Source organism: Xyrauchen texanus, chromosome 39, assembly GCF_025860055.1.
Source record: "Xyrauchen texanus isolate HMW12.3.18 chromosome 39, RBS_HiC_50CHRs, whole genome shotgun sequence".
Lineage (NCBI taxonomy): Eukaryota > Metazoa > Chordata > Actinopteri > Cypriniformes > Catostomidae > Xyrauchen > Xyrauchen texanus.
Genome location: NC_068314.1, coordinates 30,850,621 through 30,874,882, shown reverse-complemented (window position 1 = coordinate 30,874,882; position 24,262 = coordinate 30,850,621). Strand labels below are relative to the sequence as shown.

General features: G+C 36.6%; 1 protein-coding gene across 1 annotated transcript; it reads right to left on the bottom strand.

Annotated features, from left to right (window-relative positions):
* Positions 1 to 1,140: 1,140 nt before the first annotated feature.
* LOC127632551 (DNA topoisomerase 1-like) lies at positions 1,141 to 20,942 on the bottom strand. Its single transcript, XM_052111182.1, has 21 exons — positions 20,807 to 20,942; positions 20,385 to 20,409; positions 14,681 to 14,777; positions 14,321 to 14,435; positions 14,117 to 14,163; positions 13,575 to 13,664; positions 12,644 to 12,722; positions 12,442 to 12,539; positions 12,123 to 12,238; positions 11,641 to 11,762; positions 11,434 to 11,556; positions 11,156 to 11,343; positions 10,938 to 11,082; positions 10,407 to 10,550; positions 6,982 to 7,167; positions 4,013 to 4,081; positions 3,785 to 3,899; positions 3,535 to 3,662; positions 3,296 to 3,390; positions 3,032 to 3,181; positions 1,141 to 2,028 (listed from the first exon to the last, which is right to left on the bottom strand). The coding sequence occupies exons 1-21, from the start codon at positions 20,837 to 20,839 to the stop codon at positions 1,926 to 1,928; spliced, it is 2,268 nt and encodes a 755-aa protein (XP_051967142.1). The 5' UTR covers positions 20,840 to 20,942; the 3' UTR covers positions 1,141 to 1,925.
* Positions 20,943 to 24,262: the final 3,320 nt, after the last annotated feature.

The window sequence follows — 24,262 nt, the reverse complement described above, 5'->3', positions numbered from 1 at the left end:
TTTTTTTCATGGCAATTCAAATTCACACACAGGGATTAATATTTCATAGAAACCTTCAATCCAGTAAAGCAATTCAGCTATGCATAAATGCTTGTCCTTGCATGTTAACTGCTGCATGGCTTTGTGCTAAATGCATTTCATGCAAATTATCAACTGTCACTTCAGTTTTTTGGCTGATCTAAAGCTGATGAAAACATTAAGGGAATAAATTACAATATTTTTTTGAGCTCTAAAGTTACAGAGACGTCCCGGGTGCACTTCTCAAAAGAAATGCAACCCCGCCTAAGACTACAGCTTGGCTAATACATCATACAGCCCTTTCTACCAAGACAAACAGGCTGGGCCTTTTTACGCTCCCCCCTCTCAAGAGTTTTTCCTGAGGTCTGTTCTCAAAGCAAGCAAGATTCTGTGCTTATTTCACACTGTTCTGGGATCCCAGAAAGTTCTTCAACCCATTGCTTTTAAGTAGAATACATCTACAAGCATCAAGGTCTTATAAAACCCACACTCAACAGAAGCTCCATTATGACATCAAGACGCTTGGATTCAAAAAAAGTTAGTTTTCATTTAAAAAAAAAAAAAAAAACAGTGTTTATGTTGTAGGGTTTTATTTTTAAATAACCTACAATTGAGCAAAATAAAGAAAAACACATGATCAGAGGTTATGGCATGAGCATAAGTTGGGACAGGTTACATGTCTGTCACTATGAATGTTTCTTTCCAGAATGGAGTGGTAAAACAGAAGAATAGAGATTCCATGTCAAAGTCCCTGTTCAAGTAAATTCTGTCCTTAATCTAAAAAAAATATAAATTGCTTGAAAATCAAAGCACAGGACTTGTTTTTGGCAAAGTGGATTTCCCCCACACACCCTCTAGGAAAAATTAAAAACCTGTCACCATACCCATTGATACATCCTAATGGTGATATCTTCAAGTAACGGATATGGGAGTTTTTCTTTTTCTTATGGAAACAGTCATTACACATTAAGTTAAAACCAGATGGAGACTCAAATATATGTAGACAAAATCTGTAGGATACTGTAGACAAAGGGAAAATATGAGTTCACAATTACACTGGAAACAAGACACTGATTGAGATTTATATATATATATATATATATATATATATATATATATATATATATATATATATATATGCTGTAAGAAAAAAAGATTCACATTCTGCCTGTTTAAGGAAATATGGTCAAGGTTGAAGCTGTAGTCCCCTGTATCTCATCAAAGCATCCTACTTTCTGGTTTGGATATCATTTACACAAGTTTCAACTCCAGCTTAAAAGTGAAAAGTTCATGTAACACACTCACTCAACTACGCAGCTTTTCATGGTCATATATCCCATCAAATAATCATACCTGGCATACACATTTCATATCCTAAAAAGGTGTGTGGGTGCACTTTTTTTTGTAATCTTCTATTAAAATATAGAATTCATTATTAATACAGGAGGGCTAAAAATACAGCAAAACATAATTAAAACGATCCACAAAAGCAATTTGTAGTTTAATACAGTTGCTATAGGACCACATAGTTCATAGTTTAAATATCCTTAGGCCCCTCTGTCCAGAGGTGGAGGGGTGGGTGGGGGGTCTAGTGAGACAGTAAGTGTTCAAAAGGTCAGGCCACTGATTCTCCAGTTCCTGGCTCAAAACCATGTAACCTTGTGTAAAGGCCCTCCATACTTCATTCTTAAAAACATCGAGCCAACAGAACCTGCAAGATTACCGGTCATGGCCTAAAAACAGTCACCCAAATAATGACATTAATGTCCTCCTCTCGACACTTATGCTTGCTTCACATCTATTCCCTTGTCAGGTCACCACCTGCTGGAAATCACTTAGTCTAAAAGTATCTATTAAAAATAAAAAAAGAATGAGGTGGAGGGAGAATTAAAAATCGCAAGAATGATTTAAAATTCAAAGTCTTTTTCAGCCATGTCAATAGCCCAGGCAAATTTCTCACGCTGAGTTTTGTTGTAGATCTTCTCTATTGGGATTTCAAACTTCTTGCACCTGAGGTAAAATAAAAATATATAATAAGACCCTGAACATCCAAACACCACATTTACACACTTTGTTTGTTGACGAAGGATTTTTTTGATTGTTAATGTTGTGATAACAGTTTGAGATTTTTTTAAATGTTATTTTTATACACTAAAATTATATGCTATTTTATAATACAATTCTTTTAAATTATTAAATATGACGTGACAAAATGTTGACAATTTAAAAGAATATTTAATCCAAAAAAAAATAATTCACAATTTGGGAACATTCCATTTATTGAACATGATTTGCTAAATAAATCTGTGTTTGCAGTTATGTATTATCATAGACTTTGTCAGTTTGAACCAGTCTGGCCATTCTCTTTTGACCTCAACAAGGCATTTCTGTCCACAGAACTGCCACTCACTCGATAATTTTTGTTTTTGGCACCATTTGGATTAAAATCTAATGACTGTTGTGCGTGAAAATCCCAGGAGATCAGCAGTTACAATAAATACTCAAAAATAGAAATAATCAAACTAGCCCATCTGGCACCAACAATCATGCCACGGTCCAAATAATTGAGATAAAATTTTTTCCCCCATTCTGATGGTTGATGTGAACATTAACTGAAGCTCCAGACCTGTATCTGCATGATTTTATGCACTGCTGCCACACGATTGGCTGATTAGATAAATCGCATGGAAGATTGTTGGTTGTGTTGAGGTGGTCAACAGAGAACGGCCAGACTGGTTCGAACTGACAAGTCTACGGTAACTCAGATAACCATTCTGTACAATTTTAGTGATCAGAATAATATCAGAAATGCTATTCTGAGATCCATGGGTTGGTGCCATTTTAGCGTCACGAGGGAGACCTACACAATATTAGGCAGGTGATTTTAATGTTATGGCTGTTCGGTGTATAGGTGTATAAAACACACAAATAAAAAAATATAATATGATACAAATAAATATAATAATAATAATAATATATAAAAAATGCAATTTAATCAGGTATGTGTTCTTACCAGGCTACTGAAATACGTGGGTCCAGGTAGTTGAGTTTGGAGGTACCCAGGGCAATTTGCTTGTTCTCCTCCCGGTCTGTGGCCTGTACTTCCAACTTCATCAGCTGTTCCTCGGCCCTCTGTACCGCTTTTTTCTTGGTCTCCACAGCCCTAGATTGCCAAAACAACCAACATTAAAGCAGCATACAATCACATGTGAACACAATGAGCATAAAAAGGCAAAATTCAGTTGGGCGCCCTTCAAGCAAATATTTTGACACTCACTTCTTGGATTTCTCATCTCTGCGTACTTTGGCATCCGCCTTGGCACTTTTCAGCTCTCTTTTAGCATCAGCAAGCTGGTCCTTCTTTGCATCAATCTGGTTTTAATGAACAAGTGAAAGCAGGAAAGGCAAACACATTTAGATGGTCCACCAGACCTTTGCACTAAAACAAAAAAATAAGTTAAATTACCTCAACAGGGCAGAGAAAACAATGAGAGGAGGGTCACAAATGTCTCATACCTTTGTCTGAAGATTTTGCATGGACTTCTCAAATGTCTTGGGTGGTGCCCTCTGGTGGTTACACAGGATGGCTACTGCTCGATTAGCCCGATTGTAGGACAAGATCTTCGCAGGAACATTGTCTTCAGCTAAAGAAAACGAGATCATCAAGACTCAGTCAAATGATGACAAATGCAAATCATGAACTTGCCCCATCTCCTTCATGCAATGTGCCCGATCCAGTTCTTCACATAAAGTGAACAGGACTTACAATTTGAGAGTTCATTCAGCTGTTGCTGTAGTGTGATGGAGGCATTGTAAGTACGGAAAACTTTAGCCGTAAGACCGTCCATCAACTCCTGAAGATGCTTGTTCAAAATGGAGGTCTGCAGAGTAATTTTACATTTGAGAACATTTTGTTGTTATTTTGAATACGCCATTGGCAATCTACTTGGTATTCTAAACAAATAGCAGGGGAGCAGAAATGAATGCAATTTACATTGAGGCGGTCAAAGAGGTCATCCTCTGGCTCCTTGTCCTCCATGAAGAGCTGGAGATTCTTGAAAACCTGCAACAGATTTAAAATGGAATTTTACACAAAAGGCACAACCACTACAAGCTTCAGCTGATCAATAATACTCAGGAGTTGTATTCATGTATAGATTGCACTTGGAATTCAATAAAGATTATTTAGTGCCTTTGACAAACCCATGGACACTTCTCAATGAAAAAAATACAAGAGTAATAGAATACAAAACAGGGAAACTAAATATAAACAGAGTCAGACGCCAGAGACAAAGTAATAAACAAAGACTGGAAACATACCGCAAAGAATTGACAGAAATTGAGGATTGCAGCCTAAGAGGCAAATCCAGAAACATCTGAGTAACAATGAGCAAATGAGTTTCAAATTAATTTTCAAAATTGAGATTAGACTTTGGAATATACTGCCACAAGTAGTTATAGGCAGACTTTAATACTAACGCTTATGAAGGCAAATTTGTCTTACCATGCATACTCTGAAACAGGGCTGAAACCGATTGCCCCAACCAAGTGGGAACTGCACCATCTTTGAGTAATAGTCTTGAAAATTTTGTTAAAATGTTAGATCATCTTCAAATTTGAAATGTAACTTCTTTAGACTTGTGGCTTTGAGAACATTGTATTTCTGGGCTGTCTTGGCACTTTTCATATTGTTTTTTTTTTTTTTTTTGAAAAAATAGCAAAAAATATTTCCATTCCTATAAACTTCAGCTTCTATAACTTTAAAAAACAACAACATATATTAATTTTGATTTCTAACTTGGGAAATAAAACCAATCTGTCTTCTTTCAAAAGATACTACAACTGTGTCCATACTCCAAAGGGTCCAGTAAATACAAACATTTAAGTTCAGGTCAGGCATGAAAACTGGTCAGGGGTAAAAAAGGTGAGAAGAATACGGCAGCAAAAAAATCCAATCCAATCGACTTTATATATACTGTATATAGCACATTTTAATTTTTCTCATTCATTTCACATTTGCTGAACAAAGAATAAATTGAAAATATAGTAACACATAAAACATACAAAATATGGGGGCCATTTTAATGTGTGGAGGCAAGTATTTACATGGAAATTTATTTAAATGGAAATTCAGCATTTAAAGCATGCCATAAGTTAGGGTTGGGCAATTGCCAAAGAAATCTGAATTTTGGGGCTAAATGGCTGATGGTATAATCTCAGTATTTAACTTTTTTTTCTTTTCTTTTTTTTTAAATCTGTATTTAATTTAAACAAAAAAAAGTTATTTCATATCCTGGTAAATATTGTCCTACAAACAATGTTCATATTGAAGGCTATGAAAACAAACAGTGAATGCAACCTGTCAGTCTATCCAAAAAGGGGTCAAATCACATTACACTCTAACATTGCAAACATTACGATCTAAAAACAAAATAATGCTTTTTAAAGAAGTAGTAAAATTTACTAAACTTAAAATGAAAATAAAAACAAAACTGATATCATAAAAATACACTTGTAGGTTTGAAATTCTCTAGCACATTTATGTTCACCATCAACAACAAATATTCAACAACAAATATATTAGCAAAATCTATTTATTATTTAGTGTTAATGTATATTTTAGTCAGAATTATTGCGCTCCTATTCTATTGCGCTCCGTCTGTTCGGCGCGCATGCTCGTTCACGGAAGTTTAGCCTGCTGAAGGCTCGTCCACTCATGACAGCAAAATGGAAATATTTGCATAACTTTCTAACATTTACAGATGGAGAATATGTCTGTGGAATCAAGTAAGTTATGCACTGAGGAAATTATTGGAAGTCACTTCGTTAAATATTATTAATAGAGGTATATTTGTTTCCACCAATCGCTGCACAAGTTAAGGTCACGTACTGTATGAAAGCACGTTAGTGCGAGCCCTCCCGGAACCCATAGAGAATGCAAATAACATTGTAAGCTAACTTACCTCAGGCTTGCTTTTCGACGTGCAGAACTGTCTTTGTTCGGCAGTGTGTCCAGTTATCAGACTTGCGGTGTGACTTTGAAAAAAATTCTGCCGTACTCTCTGACTCGGATTGGCTGTCAGTCGGCATTAGGAATGATGATTGGTATTTAAAGCCGCGAAGTTTATGGTAACTATAGAGATATAGCAGGTACTCTGACTCGGATTGGCTGTCAGGTTTCGGCATTAGGAATGATTGGACTGGTTTTTAAAGCCGCAAAGTTTATGGTAACTATAGATACATCACACACACCCCAACACCCCCCCCAAATGTTTTTTCATCGGATCTGCACAAGTCACGTAGGTGACCCATTTTGTTTTTAAAACGGCGAAATTCGCCGAAAGGTGAGGAGTTTTCATGCCTGGTTCAGGTATGTAATTTTCATGGTTTGCGCTCAAAAAGGGGGTAAGTATCAACAGGTTAAAAAAAAATCAACAACAAAAAAAAAAACTAGTAATGTTGTAGTAACCATGACTGTAACAACCATTTCTTAGAAATTAACCAAGATTTTACAACAGTAATACTGGAGCTTCCAAGAGGACAGTTACCATGTTGATTATGTGGTTACTATGAATTTACTACACATACCATGATTATTAAACTATGGTTATTGAAGTAAAACCATGATTTTTATTAAGGGCAAACCTGTTGAAGTGTTTACCACATAGTGTATTCTTACTTTAGATTTGGCAGTAATATTTTTTTTCTGAACATTGCAAATACCGAACCAATGAACCAACCCTAGAACCATGATACAAACCGAACCATCAGAAAATGTAACCGTTACATCCCTATAGAGTATAGGATGTTTGAAGTATTAAAATTCTAATATATTGAAGCTAAATATAGACAGGATATTTTCTTGACAGTTTCGTGAGAATCACCCTTCTCACCTGGACAGTAAAGTAGTGTGTAAAGCGATATGGTCTGACTTTGGATATATTGCAATAGAACAGATCTCACCCTCTTCTCTACAGGGACCTTGTTGTAGTATCGAATGGAGTCTTTACCGAGGAAGTCAAACTCCACCACGTACTCCTGGCCGTCCATCTCCTGATGAAGAGATAGATGTTCCACTCTAAGTGAGCAGCAGCCCACTGTGTCAGCCGTCTCTCCTTCCTCCTTCTCGTTACCTGCTCTCAGAGCCAGCTACACCACGAGGAAAATATGGACAAGATGGATAACATTACAACGTCGCTCATTTTTATACACAAGGGATCATAAAATAAAAAAAAAGCATTTTGTTTTTATTTAGTACTGCCCCGAAGCAGCTGTTTGACAACACATCCTCACATATATTCCACAAGACAAAATAGTAACTGAATTTACACACCGTTAGCCCGAAGCAGCTGTTTGACAACACATCCTCACATATATTCCACAAGACAAAATAGTAACTGAATTTACACACCGTTAAGAAGTTTACATTCCCTTGGTTTCTAATATGATGTGTTGCTTTCTCGATGATCAATAACTGTTTGTGTAATAACGGTTCAAGAATCCCTGCTTTGTATTGAGCAGTGAAGATGTCCACTTTTCTAAAAAAAAAAAAAAAAAAAAAACCCAACTACAGTAAAAATAATTGGTTTCTCAGCATCTTCTGCACATTTTAGTCCTTCCCAACAGTGGCTATATACGAGGTCCAGATTTTGACAATTGAGGGACTAATACACAACTATTACAAAAGGTGCAAACAATTACTGATGCTCAAGAAGGCAACATAAGAACCAAGTGGTGCAAACTTTTGAACCATATGATCTGTTTAAATAAGATTACATTTTGTGTTATGTAGCTTTTGAAGGGCAGTACTACATAAATATAATTTCTTATAGGCCATTTTCATACATTCTGAAAGGGGTGTGGAAACTTACAAAAACAAAAGTGTTATGCAAACGTTTTCATTTAACTGTATAGACTATATAGTTTGTGAAAATGTATATTTTATATTTCTTTTTTTTTTTTTATGTACAAATACCATGTAGCCTTTCCTACCCATATGATTTCATAATTGCACATGCAATTATGACAGGACTTCACAAATTCACAACATTGTAACCAAAAATGTAAAAATACAACCAACATCTGAACAAATAAGTGCTTTTACTACATAAAAAGTGCAGTGTAGCTGTCTAAATGTGACGTTGTCTGATTTACCTCCGTGCTTGTGGGAAAATGTACATTACAGAAAAACACGCACTATAGATTCATGTGCTGCATGAAGAAATGGATCGACTTCAATCAGCTCGTTGCTGAAAACACTTATTGGCACATTTCTACTTGGTGCTGACTGACAGGATGTCAAAGAGTGTGCATATGACATTATTGCCAGCTTATCCAAATACATTTCAGCAGATTTGCAGAAATACTAGAATGAATGAAAGTATCGTCAAATCAACGAGCTTCTCTTCTCTGCAAACGATACCAAAGACAATAGCGAGAAAACGAGAACATCAAATGCAAGTAGGAAAAAAATAATAGAAGTCAATGAGCCTACCAGCAAAACCTTGTGCTTTTATAAAAGCAAGAAAATAAAAAGGGTGAGCTAACAGCAGTCTACGTTCACGAACATACATCTGAAACACGTCACAGAAATTAACCAAAACTCTGCGAATACTTATCACACAAATATGTCTAAAGAAAGCTTAAAATGTCTACTTTTAAATAAAACAATTCAAATTTAAAACAAATATTTTCCTGCAATGTAACTTGTATAAAACAAACCGATGTACAATTTCTCCTGGCTCAACTAATTATCCCTAACGTGATCACACCCACGGGCAGAGGACACAATTCATACAGTAATGTGCTGAGGCGATCAATGCAAATGGGAAACGTCCCTGAATGTGCCGTAAAAACAAAGTTCATTCACTTTTCTGCTCATTTGGAAGATCGCACGATACAAAAGTGAGAAAACTCCTGGATAGATACAAAGAGTTACAATTTTCCTCAGAAGAAGGGTGGGACGCCGATGAACATTTGTATTTTGAAGAGACTTGATCCAGACAAGGATACAATTTCGGACAAGTAATTAATTTTGTTTTTATTAAGTTAACATGCTATTTTATGAAAACATGTACATATTTTACTAGTGGGACTGTTTCCAGACTTGCCAGCCAGGATTCAGGGTATTGAAATTTTAAATATGCCCTAATAAGCAAGTTTTAGTTACATTTAAATGCCGTTTCGGCTAAAGCAAGTATTTATGTATGATATAAATATGATATGCAATATGATATAAAAATAATATGAATGTTTAGATTAGATTTTAACTAGTGTTTATGCTGCCTCGTTATCAACAAAGCTTGTGCTTGCAAATATGTGTTCAGGTTAAATGAGTAAAATGTACTTTAAATATGCCCATATTAGAAAATCAGCATATTATAATGATTTCTGAAGTATCATGTGACACTGAAGACTGCAGTAATGCTGCTGAAAATTCAGCTTTGATCACAAATTGCATTTTACAATATATTCAAAAAGAAAATTGTTCTTTTAAATTGTAAAAATAATTTTTGTTTTTACTGTATTTTGAATCAAATAAATGCAGTCTTGGTGAGCAGAAGAGACTTCTTTTAAATGGTAGTGTATGTCTAATATAAAGACTTTATGTAAAGAAAATGTATAGTCACATTACTTTTTTTAACTTAAAACTTGATTTTGATCATTGTCTCCTCACATTCATTCTGTCACATTCCTCATTGATAGGCCGAGGGGAGGGTCTTTTGTCTCAGATGTGAATTACAATCAATATTCATGAGTTCGCACCTCCTTGCATATGACCTTTCTAACACTAAAAGTGTCTTACAAAAGTTAAATTACTATATTGTTTTGAATTAATGAGTGATCAGGATGGTTTTCACATCATTTTGTAGCAAAAATTCTAGGCTACAAGATCTAGTTCTCAAAAGGCTTGTGGACAAAAGTTTAGTACGTGTTATATGGCCTTATTTTATATGTAAATTGTGTTGTGTAAATATGTTGTTTATTGTAAATTGGTATATATATGTCTCATCACTGTTATGACTGTCACTGTCATTGCTCGGAACTGCACACAAGACTGTTGACACTTGTGTATACAGTCGTGTTACAATAAAGTGATTTGATTATTTCAATAACTAAAACATTTAGTTTTTTTTAAAAACAATGCATAAACGTTATTTTCTCAAAAATACAAACATGTACACACGTTGCTCACATATTATTGTAGCCCAGTTTGTGCTGAATACAGTGTTATCAGACTTCAGCCATTAATGGGTTTTTAAGCAACTGAAAAAAGCACAAATATCAAGGCATGTCAAAACTTCTCCAGGGCCCAAAACACCCTCAGACCCCAGAGGGTTAAGACCCACAGAAACCCTGTTATAAATATTGATCAAACCAACACAAACCTTGTCGATGAAGTAAAGAGCTACAGCTCTCTGTCGGATCCTCATCTCTTTTGATTTCCAGTCCTCTCTGTACTGCGCACGGATCCGAACCACACACTTCTTCAACCGACGGGCTGTCTCGTACTTCTGCCAGTCCTTCTCACCCTGTAAGAACATCAATTAACTCAAGATTTAAACACAGTAAACCATGCGATTAGTACCATTTTCCAAGTCAAGTACATTCAAGAACACTGTAATCACTTGCGATCAAGTTTCGTTGCAACTTTGTTTGGTTTAAATGTTATGTTTCAGGAAAAGATTTGAGCCCAGGTCCACTAGTACGCTAAACAAAATTATACCACTGAGCCAGCATATCTAATTTTATCATAAGTCATAATTTTAATAATAACACTATTCTCTATGTCATGTCTTCTCAAGGGCACCAAGTAATCACTCACTACAATGAAGCCCCTGATCCTTGGCAAATTGGCTAAACTGATGCACAGGAAACCATCAGAGGTCATTTTCGGATACACATGCTGGCTGATTTACCTTGATTCTTGAGCTTGGGTTCAGCATGATGTATTTGATAGAGCCTTGGATATTCTCGGTCCAGGACACCAGCCAAGTCACTTTGTTATCATGGCGCACCTCCTTCCACTTTGTTCCAGAGGGTGGTTTAGGAATTTTGGAGTCCCTACAATGAATAGCACAGGATTAGAAACAAGTTTCCTTTCCATTAAATTTGTTCTGTTATGTACGCTCCTTACTTGCTGCAGTTAATGATAATGTCCTCGGGTCGGATACGACGCTTCAGCATGCCCATTTTGGGATGGTCACCTCTGCCTCGGAACAAGCCAGGAGGCTCAATACGGAAGTTGGCAATACGCTCTTTGTGATTGTCCATGACACAGAAGCCATACTCCAGAAGGAGGCGCTCGTTTTCCGCTTTAATTTTCTTAAAGAACAGGTCCAGTTAATTAAACTACCAGCAAATGTGTCACCATAACCTAAACGGTCATTTTGGTGGAGAGATATTTTGTCTTACTTGTTTTTCTTCTTTTGACATGGCCTTCCTGGCTTCAGATTGAACTTTGAAATATTCACTCATTTCAGTAAAGTCACACTTATTCAGGTCTGTGATTATGGATTTCTCTTCAGATGTCATTTCCTAAAACAGTTAAGCTTTAATCAAGCAAGATTGCTTTAAAATAAATATTATCAAAGTACACAAAAGACACTTAAGGAACATTACCTTCCTCCAATCTTTGAAGAAGTTTTTCCGAAATATGTCCTTAGTGGTGTATTCATGCTCCAACATTTTAGCGAAAAAGGTTGCCACCTCTTCTGCATCAAGGCTAAGTTTCATATGCTTTCCTGGTGACAGAATACCACAAATGCAAGTTCACAGTGGAGTCTGAATGTTTCTTCTACAAAGCTAATTACTGACGATAAGGGCAAGCTCCCAGGAGTAAAGGACATTGAGAAATCTCCATTGTCTGACCAGAGTAATAAAAACCAAGCAGAGAGGGCATGTGTTGAACAAAGAGCTGTTTAAAACAGCATTTTAAGTTTACACAAAAAAGGAAAGTCAACAACCGAACATCTGCTTCTCCAACAGTTTTCATGTCCATCCAATCAGAATAGCCTCAATGTCTGAATAGCAGTCAGCATGGTCTACCCACGGCACGCACCGCCATATACATACAAACAGTGTCGAGACGCTTAAGGACGTACCGCCATAATAGAACTTGACTTTGCTGGGAATAGGCTCATATGGTGGAGCAAAGACAGGCCCTTTGTGTTCCAGAAACTTCCATTTCACACCATCTGTGTACCTCTCCTCTTCCCACCTAAACACCATGAAAAAGCACAGAGATGGAAAGATGTAAACCAACATCCTAGCACAAACAGCCAAAACAGCTCTGCAAAAGCACCATAATAGCGAGGACATTAGTGATTTATCAGAGACCCCGGATAAATCAAAACAGACGAGTTCACTTCGGTCTAGCAGTGAGCCTGCAATTACTAGATCTACAGAGGATGTGAGACTAACCATTTCCACTTCTCCTCTGGCTCCTTCTTTGCTTTTTTCTTGCCATCTGTAGCAACTTCTCCTTTCTTGTCTTTTGTTTTCTTTTTGGGCTTTATGTCCTATGATGAGCATATAAAAAAAAAATAAAAAAAAAAAGTGTATTAAATGCCTAAAACATTCTACAAACACAACTTCAAGATAAGTTAGCAATTCGATCACATACCTCTTCTTTTTTCCTTTTCTTTGCCTTTTTTTCACTTTTGACATCCTCCGTTTTAATTTTTTTGGGCTTGAACTCGACACTGAAAGATAATCAAGAAAAAAAAAAAGCCTGTCTAAACAAAAGTCTGTAATTCTCACACACACACACCCACCCACCCACCCTTCATCAGCTTTCAACTTTAGTCATTATTTAACTTGTGTGCACTAAAGCTTTGCATCTTAACATTTTGAACAAAGGGAGATTAGTAGATAAATGCTTCAGCATGTAAGATTCTCTCCGAGAAATAGTTTACCCAAAAATTTAAATTGTCTTTATTTACCCTCATGTTCAAAATATGCGATAAATAGAAACAAAATGTTCCAAATCAGCCCAATTCTTTTTTCCTCCAATGGAACATATGAAATTTAGACAAATCTTCTGCAACACTATTCCATATAAGAATAGTTCAAAGAGAGCATGGTGGTCAAGAAAAGAACCACAAAACAAAAGCATATATTCCAAAGCCTTCTGAAGCCATACAATCCCTGTGTTATGCACATCAGAAAATGTAAAAAGTTAATTAGTTCTGAAAATTCATTTGGCGTCAGTTTGTAAAATGGCACAAGTTTGATGTCATTGATGCCAAAGCATTGGTTCTCAAGAGTGTCATAACCAAACATGACACCCAGTTTTAATATTTGGAATGAAAAATTAGATTGAGCTGCTGATAGAGGGGAAGATTCCGTAAATAACTTTAATTTCTGTCTGTTTACCATTAAGTATTGTATGACTTCAGAAGAATAAAGTGCATATGGACTACCTTTATTGTGTTTGTATTGTACTTGACAGTGGTTGTAGTGAGATTGTGTTTTTATGTGATCCATGAAGAAGAAAAAAAAATAAAAAAAATAAAAGAGAGTTCAGGATGGCCTGTGAATGCAAAGTCACTCACTCATTGTCATCACGCTCTCTCTTCAGGGACTTTTCGAGTTTGGGAGAGTGGTAGAAGTCATCATTCTCAGGTTCAGATTTAATATGAGGGCTGTGTAAAGAAAGATTAGATATGCATTTTTATTTTTTATGGTCATATTGTGACCCAGAAACATACCTGTCTAAAGACCACTAAGTTCATTCTGAATTTGATGTCATAAACCTGAAACATTTACATATCACTGGCCCCATTTGTAGGTAAACAAAATCTACTCTGCGTTTCTCGAAATTTCAGGTGTGAATTGCTTTGTGAACCTGTCGCAATGCAAGTGTTGCAAAAATGCTGTTATGATGGGGCACAAAAAGTATATTTGACCCCAAAGCCTGTGTGTAGAGTGCAACACTGCTGTCTCTCTTTGCACTTGCACCACAAAGAATTGGTTAGAAAACAATTGTTTGTGGCTCAAAAAACCCTCCTTAAAGCATACAGATCAAAGCTACAAAGAATACAATTATAATATCTTAGTCGCATCATCAACAGTCATATCTTGAGCTTCCACTGACCTTGCAAATCCATTCTCTTTTTCTTTCTTGGGCTTGCCATCGAGAGACTGTTGCAGAAGGGAAGGAAATGAAAAAAGGAAGAAAAAGGTCAATAACAGCACCCAATGTTGTGTGAATCACAAATACTATTTACAACTCCTCCAGAGCCAGAGGATTTAGCTCAGATAAAACTGTTACGATGTTAAAGTTAAAGAATATGCCTACCCTTTCCTCCTTGTCTTTGTATTTGTCCTTCTGCTTGTCTGAGGATCCATCTTTGAGCTTCAGTCTCTCTTTATCTTTATCTCTATGTTTTTTATCCGAGGAATCCCTGTGGTCACTGCCAAAAAGCAATAAAACCCGCTGTGATCTAATAGCCACAATGGTGCGGTCAATCAACAAAATCAGCTCCAAAGAGATTATATTGTTTACAAAGGAAGTTGCTGTAAAGCCAACATTCCTTCCAGTGCCCTGAAAGCCACGCCCTGCTTATTAAAATGCCCCATGAGTAAACCGGAAATATATCGACTGTATAAAAATACAGTGATAACAGTGGCCCAAAAGAGAATAATAGTTTAGTCATACCTGTTGCTGTGCTTCGATTTCTCACGTTCTTTGTCTTTCTTGTGGTCCTTATGTTTGTGTTCTTTGTCCTTGTATTTATCTTTATGTTTGTGAGAATCTGCAAACAAAGAAATCAAAGATTATGTACAACATTCAAAAACCAAAGAACACCTGGCAGCAGTAGTATGTCGCTGGAACAGGAAATCCAAATTCAAAAGCATAGCAAACTGCCTTTGAAAAAGTTATCTGGAGGTATGCGAGAGAATAAAAACAAACAGTCCACATTGTAATCAAAGTGTATTAGCATGATCCAAAATCTAGCAAAGTATTTACTTCTATAGGTTTAAGTGCCATCCAACAAACTAGGCAGTCATGATGATCGGTTCTGAATAGAAGATTAGTCCAACATAGTGGCTCACTCTGCTTGCACTTGAATGTGAAATCCCATTTCAGACCAACCTGCATGAGCCTGCCAAAAACTGAAGACCATTTACGGACAACTGGTTTGAAATAAGTACAGCGCGACACATTTTCAGTTGTCCTTGCCTGACCTACAGCAGACACGTTAGTCACACCTTGTAGATTTTGGCACTTTACCTCTTCAGGTGAAGTGTCCAGTTCTTACTCTCCCTCAGCTATGTATAGTGTTTATAGAGGACCCATTCTTTGCCAGGTCCAGCTGAGCCAGTTTACTTGGAGGCAGCTATTGCTTTAGGAAATGTAGGGTTGTCACAATATCTAAATTTTAGGAGTCGTTACCAGTACTAGTAAAATTTCACGATTCTCGATACAAATTTCATTACCACAAAATAAAGGTAATATGCTCTTGAGCAATCTCCTTTAGTCTATTTAACGTAGTTAAATGTTTCAATGCAAATAAAAATAAATAAACAATTGCATATTGAGTATCTCAATATGTTTACACTGATTTAAGTTTTTTTTTGGCGAGTAGGACACAATTTTATCCATTTTTTAGTTTTTCCTCAAATTGTGTTTTCAAGTTTAATCAATTTCATCATCAAAATGGTGTCTAATCAAATTAAAAAAGAAACTTTTTTTATCAATACGTTGAAATGTACATGTTAAATTATCATATGATCCCCCGCCCCCCTTCTCCCAATTTGGAATGCCCAATTCCCACTGCTTACTAGTTCCTCGTGGTGGCATGGTTACTCACCTCAATCCTAGTGGTGGAGAACAAGTCTAAGTTGCCTCCGCTTGAGTGAGTAAATCCACGCATCTTATGTGGCTCGCTGTGCATGATACCGTGGAGACTCCGCATGTGGAGGCTCATGCTACTCTCCAGGATCAACTTACCATGTGTCCCACTGAGAGCGAGAACCACTAATAGAGACCACAAGGTTATGCCATGTTTCTCTACACTTCCTAGCAACCGGGTCAATTAGGTTGACCTGGCTGGCATCACTCAGCACACCCTGGATTCTAACTCACAACTGCAGGGGTAGTAGTCATCAATACACGCTGAGCTACCCAGGCCCCCCAATTTTCATATGATTAATCAAATAAAGTGCTTCAGTAAAAGATCCACGCATCCGAAACACAAAATTTGTCTTATTTGTCAAATAAAGTGCTTCACAACACATTTGAAATGAGAAAATGTATGAAAACAATTCAGTAAGCAAGCACTCTGGCTTGTGAAATATAGCTGAAATAGAATAATAATAATTATATTATAGCAAATCATATAACCGTCCTACACAGTGGTTATGTATTTGTCATGATTTTTTAATTTCCCATTGAGCTTATATTTTCAATATATCATTAACTAGGAATCATTAAAACACAAGATGCTGCAGTTTAACTATATAAATATATAGTCTGCAGGTGCTGTGCTCTTAACAGTAAATGTGTGCTCTCTTCTGCAATCTAAAACATGCACAGTGAGTGATGCTCATAAATTTATGTTTTGATCAATTTGTGTTTTCCGCTTACGAGGCTCCGCACATTCAAGTGCTGAAGTGTGCAGCACATGCAGACTGTAGGCCATTTCCACTAGGAAATATCACCATTTTAATTTGATTAATTGTCCATCTCAGTTTAAAAGGAGTAACAGCTCATGCTCTTAAGAGTGCCAGCATTTGAAAGCAGTCATGTGCCAGTCAAGACAGTGGGCAGGGACCAAATTTAGTCAGTGCCCAGTACTACTGGTACAGCAGAAACACTGGTATAGTTAAACCATTTTTTATTTAAATACAGACTTGGTACAGAAGTACCAGTACTTTTTACATCCCTAAGCATACCTGTAAGTTTTTAGGCTGGATTGGGTTACAAGTGGGGCAGACATATCCCACAGACAGTGTGGCCAAGTGTTTCCAACCTTTTTTCTGCCACGGCACACTTTTTACGACAAAAAAAAAAAAACACTCTACGGCACACCACTATCCCACATAGGCTAACCATACTCAATATTTTTCCTTTTCAAGAAATTGTCCATGTTTTCTGTCTTAGTAACATATTTACTTATCAATGTTTGAAATTCAAGCAAAAAAAGTCACATACAGTGATTGGGTTTTGTGAAAATTTTTCACATTTTCATTTTTAATCATGAACTTACGGGATGAGCATATCGCATTATTTATAAGAGAACAGGAGAACAGATGAACAGCGACACCACATGAAGCATTTTTTTTATCCCAGCAGTGACAGCGGAGGCCACTAAAATATGACATATGAACAACGCAATATTACAAAAAACAAAGATTAAAATGTGAAGAAAGAAAAAAACAGGTAAACTAAATCGACAACTCAAACCTTCCTCCTGGTCCGCATCAACTTGAACTGGGTGCTCGCCTGTGCCCAATCAAACCCATCAAGGGAGACTGATGCTGAGGCTATCGTCATTTCATTTTGTGTCTAGTTCTGGAGGCTGAACCCAGCGTCGTGGCGCATCGCCCTTCACGTGACAAGTTACAGAAAGCATCACAGAGGGGCAATTTTACCAGTTTGCCACATAAAAAAGCGGGAGGTGTGCACAATAAACATTGAAAACATGTATTTGGAAGAGAGAGAGAAAAAAAGCTTGCAGTTGCTTTGATAGCAGAACGTAATAAAAGGACTCGTTTATGTTTAGGTCCAAGCATTTTCTTGGTGAATTTAAATTAGTTCAATAACTGGAGTCGGCACACATGACAACCTTTCACTTCACACAGTAGCTGGGAAACACTTGTGTAGCCAACAATAGGAGAGATGGAGGCATTTTATAACAGGTCTGAAGCAAAACATCTCACAAGGACCTGAAGAATCAATGGGAATTGCACCAGAGGCTTCTGGAATCCAAACAAACCCAAATGTCATCCTTTAAGATCAGAGAGAAACATCTAACCTCATGTTGCATTAGAATGCACTCGAGCATTAACACGAACAGGGGTTTTTAATTAGGATGTGAAATCAAATCCTTTATCAGGCATTAATACATTAACAAATGCTACTAACCTTCCTCTACCTCAACTGATGCACACTCCTCAGTTTAAGCATGTATTCATCAATACATAACAGAAGTTTAACATTTACCTTTCAGCCATTTATTTTTGTGGTGGGAGGCATTACTTAGCATGGAAAACGAATTATCCATTTTACACAAGTAAACAAAAAGAAAAACAAGTCACTATGGTGCCTCTATTTACCATGCTGATTTTGCCCTTCAGCAAGGCACATGCACATCTGGGACTGAGGGAGAACTTATTTGTGAACTGTACCCTCTAGTGGTCAAGTTTATAGGCAGCAGAATTGTAATAAGCTGAATCGAAGCTTCATAACAAAGAAATTAAGTTACTGAAACTCTGTATGACTGAAATACAAACGAAGAGCTCTTTTTGGGTGAATTGTAACCATAAAGTGAACTTTAAATTGTTATATATACTAAAATTGGCTCTAAATGTTTATATATATATATATATATATATATATATATAGACACTTAGATTTCACAAAGATATCTGTGACACAAAGTGAGAACTATTAAAGGTTCTATTGATCGAAGAAATGCAGATGACGTTTGAGGTTGTCATACATGTCCTAGTCACATACACTTAATGGATTATGTACACTAGAATTATCTCATTAATTCAGCATACTCTAATAAAGCAATAGGATACATACTTTGATCCAGGGCTGGTACGAAGATGGACATTGGGGCACAAGGAAAATCTAGGGGGGCAATTCCCCTTTGATCATTGGGTGGGCATTTTGGCCTTTAGTGTGGGCAATAGGTTGCCTTCTTGTCAGACCAACAGGGGTCCCCCTTAGTTGTGGCAAGGAAAATCTAGAGGGGCAATGCCTTTCCCAATCCACAGCCATGCTTTGATCTACATATCTAGCTTTGGCTATTTAACATTTTATTTTTATTGGTGTCACTGTAAAACTATGCATTAATATGATCCCAGAGATATTCTATTGTTTGTCAAAGATATTGTGCATACAAACATAGTAGAGCATGGGTACTATTCTAAAAAGGAGCAATGTGCCCATACACCAACAAGCACTCATTTGGGGTAAATCTTTCAGTGGGGCGGCTTTCAGTGCAACCTGCCCCAAAACCTGTCACAGCCACAGGCATCTGCTACTCAGAATGTGAAGTTATCCATGTGTATTATTACAATACGTAACCTCATGTGAGGTGCTAGTATGCAGCTGGTGCATCAGCACACATCCAAAGTAAAACATTGTGCTCTTGTGCAGTTTGTGCCTCACAGAAAATTCAAACCAAAAACAAAATTTTTTTTTACATTTATTAAATAAAAACTTTAAAAAAAAAATGGTATGCTTAAATGTCTTGAGCAAATGAAAGAAAAACTATTTAGAAGTGTCATGGTGCTTGGGTGTTGTGGGATTGCTTGCAGTGACATGCCAAGTTTGAAACAGTATAGATATGGGGGGAAAAATTAGTCCCAAAAACTATGTTTTGGGTTTAGTCAAACTAAACCCATAATAAAACTATGACTTCAGCAAACATCTGACTGATACACTATGCTTTGTATTTCTACATAGTTAAATTGATCACACGGATTCCCACACGACACTTGTGTGACATCGTGAATATTTTAAGTCCAATAAAATCCCCAGTAGTGGCCGATTTCAATTTTGTTTTAATTTTGCGATGCTGCTTAGACCACAGACCTCGTTAAATATAAACTAGCATTAATAGATGCTAGATTCCTCCATTATTACGTCTAGCGCTTTGATTGGTAAACGTGCATTTCATAAAATCAAACAAGCATGAATTTGAGGTTTCTTGTTTATTTCCGTGAATGGATTCAAAACAGGTCACGCACGTTTCTGGATCATTCGCCTCCATAATCACGTCGATGTGCACTTAACGTTCACTTCACTCAAACCGCTAGACAGAGAAAAAGAAAATGGCGCAGAGACTAAGTCCTCAACCCCCAAACCCTCACTTTCGCAAGCCTTTTTCGATATTTTTCTGACGCCAAATAACAACCGAGCTACACTTATCTGTACAAAATCTCTCTCTCTTTCAAAACCACCCTTTCTCGTGGAAAAAAAGACCAAATAAGTATGCTTTTTGAGGGCTCAATGTGAACAATAGGCGCTTGTCAGAGAGAGAGACGGGACTTAGTCTCTGGGACGCCATTTCTGTCCTTAGAACTAACTGGTCGTCAAGCAAGCTGCTGAGCGATCAGGTTAGAGATAAAACCCTTAAAATGTTATGTTATGATAGTGTTTTAATTTGACAAGTCCCACTCACCATTATATCTGGATCCCGAGTCGATCTGCGGAACAAATAGTGGTGTATAAGTTAATGTGAAATCGTGCCATGTCAAAATGCTCCTAACTTTCAACTTGATGTTAGTCAGAGCGTTAGCGCTCGAGCTAACAAGCCTGTTCATAAAATTGTGTTTAAATACCACCGCTGCGAAGGACTGAGGGTTGTGTAAAGTTTTTGTTTGCCTAATAAATCATTCGTTAAAGAATGTTTATGTAAGAAAACCTGTAAAGGGCAAAAACGGACCGAAAATATATAATTATTATATTCAAAGCAGACTTCTTGTGTCTGTTAGCATGCTGAGGAAAAACTGCCGCTGCGGATGGAATTTAAACAGCAGAGCTACTGACTTCAAACCATCAAGATAAAATAAATAATTGACAGCGTTACATCACACACTTTACCTGAGAATCGTTGTGGGAATGGCCCCCACTCATTTCTATGGGTATGATTTTAAAAATAACACAGTTAAGAGCCTGTTAAAGTAAAATGCCGGCGAGGAGCTGTGTGCAGAATGAAGAAAGAAACAGTTGTGTAACAGACGAAGCCCGAAAATTAAAGCACTGCGCATGTCAGACGTTAGTCCGTCCTCTGGCTCCTCCCATACAGCGTGCCCGCACAGCTCCGATCTACGCCGTCACTACGCACTTACTTTGGCGTAATAGCCACGTGGTACCAGTGATAAGAGAGGTTTGGTGAAAGTTATAAAGATAAATATTCAAATATAAATAGGAATAATCGAGAATGCCTCACTTCAGAATAGCCTACACTTGTTTGTCTAAGACCAATGATGATACACTACTTGCAGTCCTCTAGGGTTAAGTGGTCAGTTCAAGGAAACAAGGTTTATTAACCCTTAAACACACATCCCGTAACCATGTATCTCATCCAGGGGGTATCTGGATTCCAGGGGGTATCCTCCCCCCAACCCCAAGTTCAAGTCAAATATACGCCCTTGACCTCATCCATTTATTTTTATTTTTTTGAGTTGTGCCCACACCTCTTTAGGATTCCTTTCATCCTTTCTCTTATGAATATAATTTATTTATTTATTTTAAAAAAATGTCAAAATTACAAAAATAAATTAATAAAAATAAGTAGCAAAAGTGTATAGGCTCATTAGAGACCCGTATTTAATAGTCTTGCTTTTTAATTGCGCTTCAGTAAATGATAATTTTATGATTATTTCATGTCTATAGAAGTTTACTATCACAGGATATCTATTTCTTTGTTTATTAACCAGACAAATGAGTACTATATTCATACAAATTGCTACAATACCATGTTGATTTTCTGTGCAACAACAGTGAATTACCAGTATCCCTTGCATGTACACATATTACTCATACTATTTGTTACTCACGGTGGCACTGCTGTGTCAGTGATTGTCTTGATTTACATTTGACATTGCTATTTGATGAAGAAACACATGGAAGTAAACTATAGCAAGTGTAACACTTGAACAGTATGATTTGGCTATTGTCGTGTGTGTAGTCTTGAAATTATGTAAGTTGTGCATCTATCTAAACTCAAAAAGTGCCTGAGAAAATAAATATATGTAGCTTATGTGTTCTGTGTTACTCAATGTTTGACAACCAATTGCGTCTCATTAAATTCCAGTTTGAAAGTAATGAATGCTGATGACTTCAGTCATATCAGAAACCTTATAAAAGTCGTTTATAAAGAGAGTCTCCTGATGGGGGCTGCCATGTAAGAATCACATGACCTGCCGAATTATACTTGCTTATCTCTAACCTCCCTGTTAATGGACACTTTTGCTAATGGATTAAATTAATCACAGCTGACCATGAAAAATGTATTTCTACAATTGCAATGCTAACTGAAAACTATTACATTTGAATGATGCTACAGCCACACCCCTAGGCATGCACCATTAATAAATAACTGTTATGTGTCCTCCACCTCTTCACATACTAATTGAATATTACACCAAGTAAAATAAGGTGTAGGAGTCAGCTCAATAAATAAAGGTTTTAATATTATAAGCATACTTGATTAATACAACACTTGTAAAAAAGCTCTTCAGATCCAACGGGACTGTTACGTATGGCAATGGCCATTTCAAAATGCCATTTTTAGTGATATTCAGCAAGTTTTTATACTCTAGAATATAACAGAAACGCATTAAGACAAAATAAGGCTTAAGCACACTATTTAATGGTTTAACAAATTTAAGGAAAAATATTTGTTTATTGAATCTGCTGTTTTTGACACCCTAATGATATGTTGTGCGTGTGTTTGCTGTTTAGGATATTGCCTTGTATAGTCAATGAGCACGTTTAGACTTGCACATGCAGTTGGCCTATTTCTGTGCAGAAGAGAAATGTAGGAAACAAAGGAGGAAATTAGCATTTTGCAACTGTGTTATTTATGGCCTTTGTGCCTTAAGCAACTGGCAAAACAATGTTTAACCTAAATATGATAGCAAACACAGTTTACAACTTATAGGTAAATGATCAGGAAGGATTCTTCTGAACAGCTGGGCCTAACAAGCTTTACGTAGGCCTAAAATAAACAAACATAATTTAGTTTCTACTGTAAAAGTATTTTCCCCAAATGTTTGGTAAGCTTACGTTTTAACAAAAGAATAAAACTAAACTCTTTATAAATATCTAATTATATTATATTATAATTTAAACTGATTCACTGAAAAAACAACTGAATCTATAAAAGAGAATTGGACATCACAACAACAGAATGTGATTAAGCCTTTGTATACATGGCTGTTACAGGAATAATTCACTCAAAAATGAAAATTCTCCCATCATTTACTCACCCTCATGCCATCTCATGTGTAAAACTTTCTTTCTTCTACAGAAGACAAATTAAGTTTTAAGGAGAATATCTCAGCTCTGTAGGTCCTTACAATGCAAGCGAATGGTGATCAAACCTTTGAAGCTGCAAAAAGCACTTAAAGGCAACATAAAAGTAATCCATTCTACTTCAGGGAATCCTCATGTGATCCAATTGATTTTGGATGAGAACAGACCAAAACATAACTCCATAATCACTATAAATGTTGACATCAGCAGTCTCATTGGCAATCATGATTTCAAGCTTGATTACACTTCCTAGTGACATCTATCGCTATGTGCATGTGTCTAGCACAAGGAAGTGTAACTGAGCTTGAAATCCTGATCTTACCGACTGCAATGGCAAGATGTACTTTAAAAAAGAAGTTACAGTTTGGTATGTTCTCATCCAAAACCTAATAGATCCCTTAGGAAGACATGGATTAAACCACTGGAGTTTTGTGGATTACTTTTATGCTGTTTTTATGTGCTTTTTGGAGCTTCAAAATTTGTCACCATTTAACTGCATTGTATGCACCTACAGAGCTGAAATATTATTGTTAAAAATCTTTGTTTGTGTTCTTTAGAAGACAGAAAGTCATATTTCCTGGTGAACTATACCTTTAAAAAGTCAACGCTGTGACATTTCCATTAGATGTCACTATAGTGCTGCTTGTTGTTACTATTGCACAACACATGTAAAGGTCTAATGTTTGCTGCTCATAGGTGGTGGATTGGCTGAAAGAAGGCATGTTTTTAAAATTATAGACTACAACCTTTATTAAGCCATTTTGTCTCGTCAACTCATCCTCACAATCCATCACTTAAGCATTTTTTCTACCAATTCATCCAGTTTCAGATTTTATTACTATGTTCTATTATTTTCTATTTCACCCATCACATTTTTACCATGAGGTCAGGTAATTCATTTTTGTAGTCTTATATTTGTCAACACTTAGGCGGACACAAAAAAGACAGAGAGAATGCAAGTTGCCTGCAACAGAAAATGTTAATATTAACTATGGATTAGATAAAGATTTATCCATG

Coding starts and splice junctions, on each gene's coding strand:
- LOC127632551 (XM_052111182.1), bottom strand. CDS start 20,839: ATGAGTGGGGGCCATTCCCACAACGATTCTCAG. Junction 14,436..14,680: donor AAATCGAAGCACAGCAACAG/GTATGACTAAAC, acceptor GCTTTTTGGCAG/TGACCACAGGGATTCCTCGG. Junction 3,900..4,012: donor ACCTCTTTGACCGCCTCAAT/GTAAATTGCATT, acceptor ATTACTCTGCAG/ACCTCCATTTTGAACAAGCA.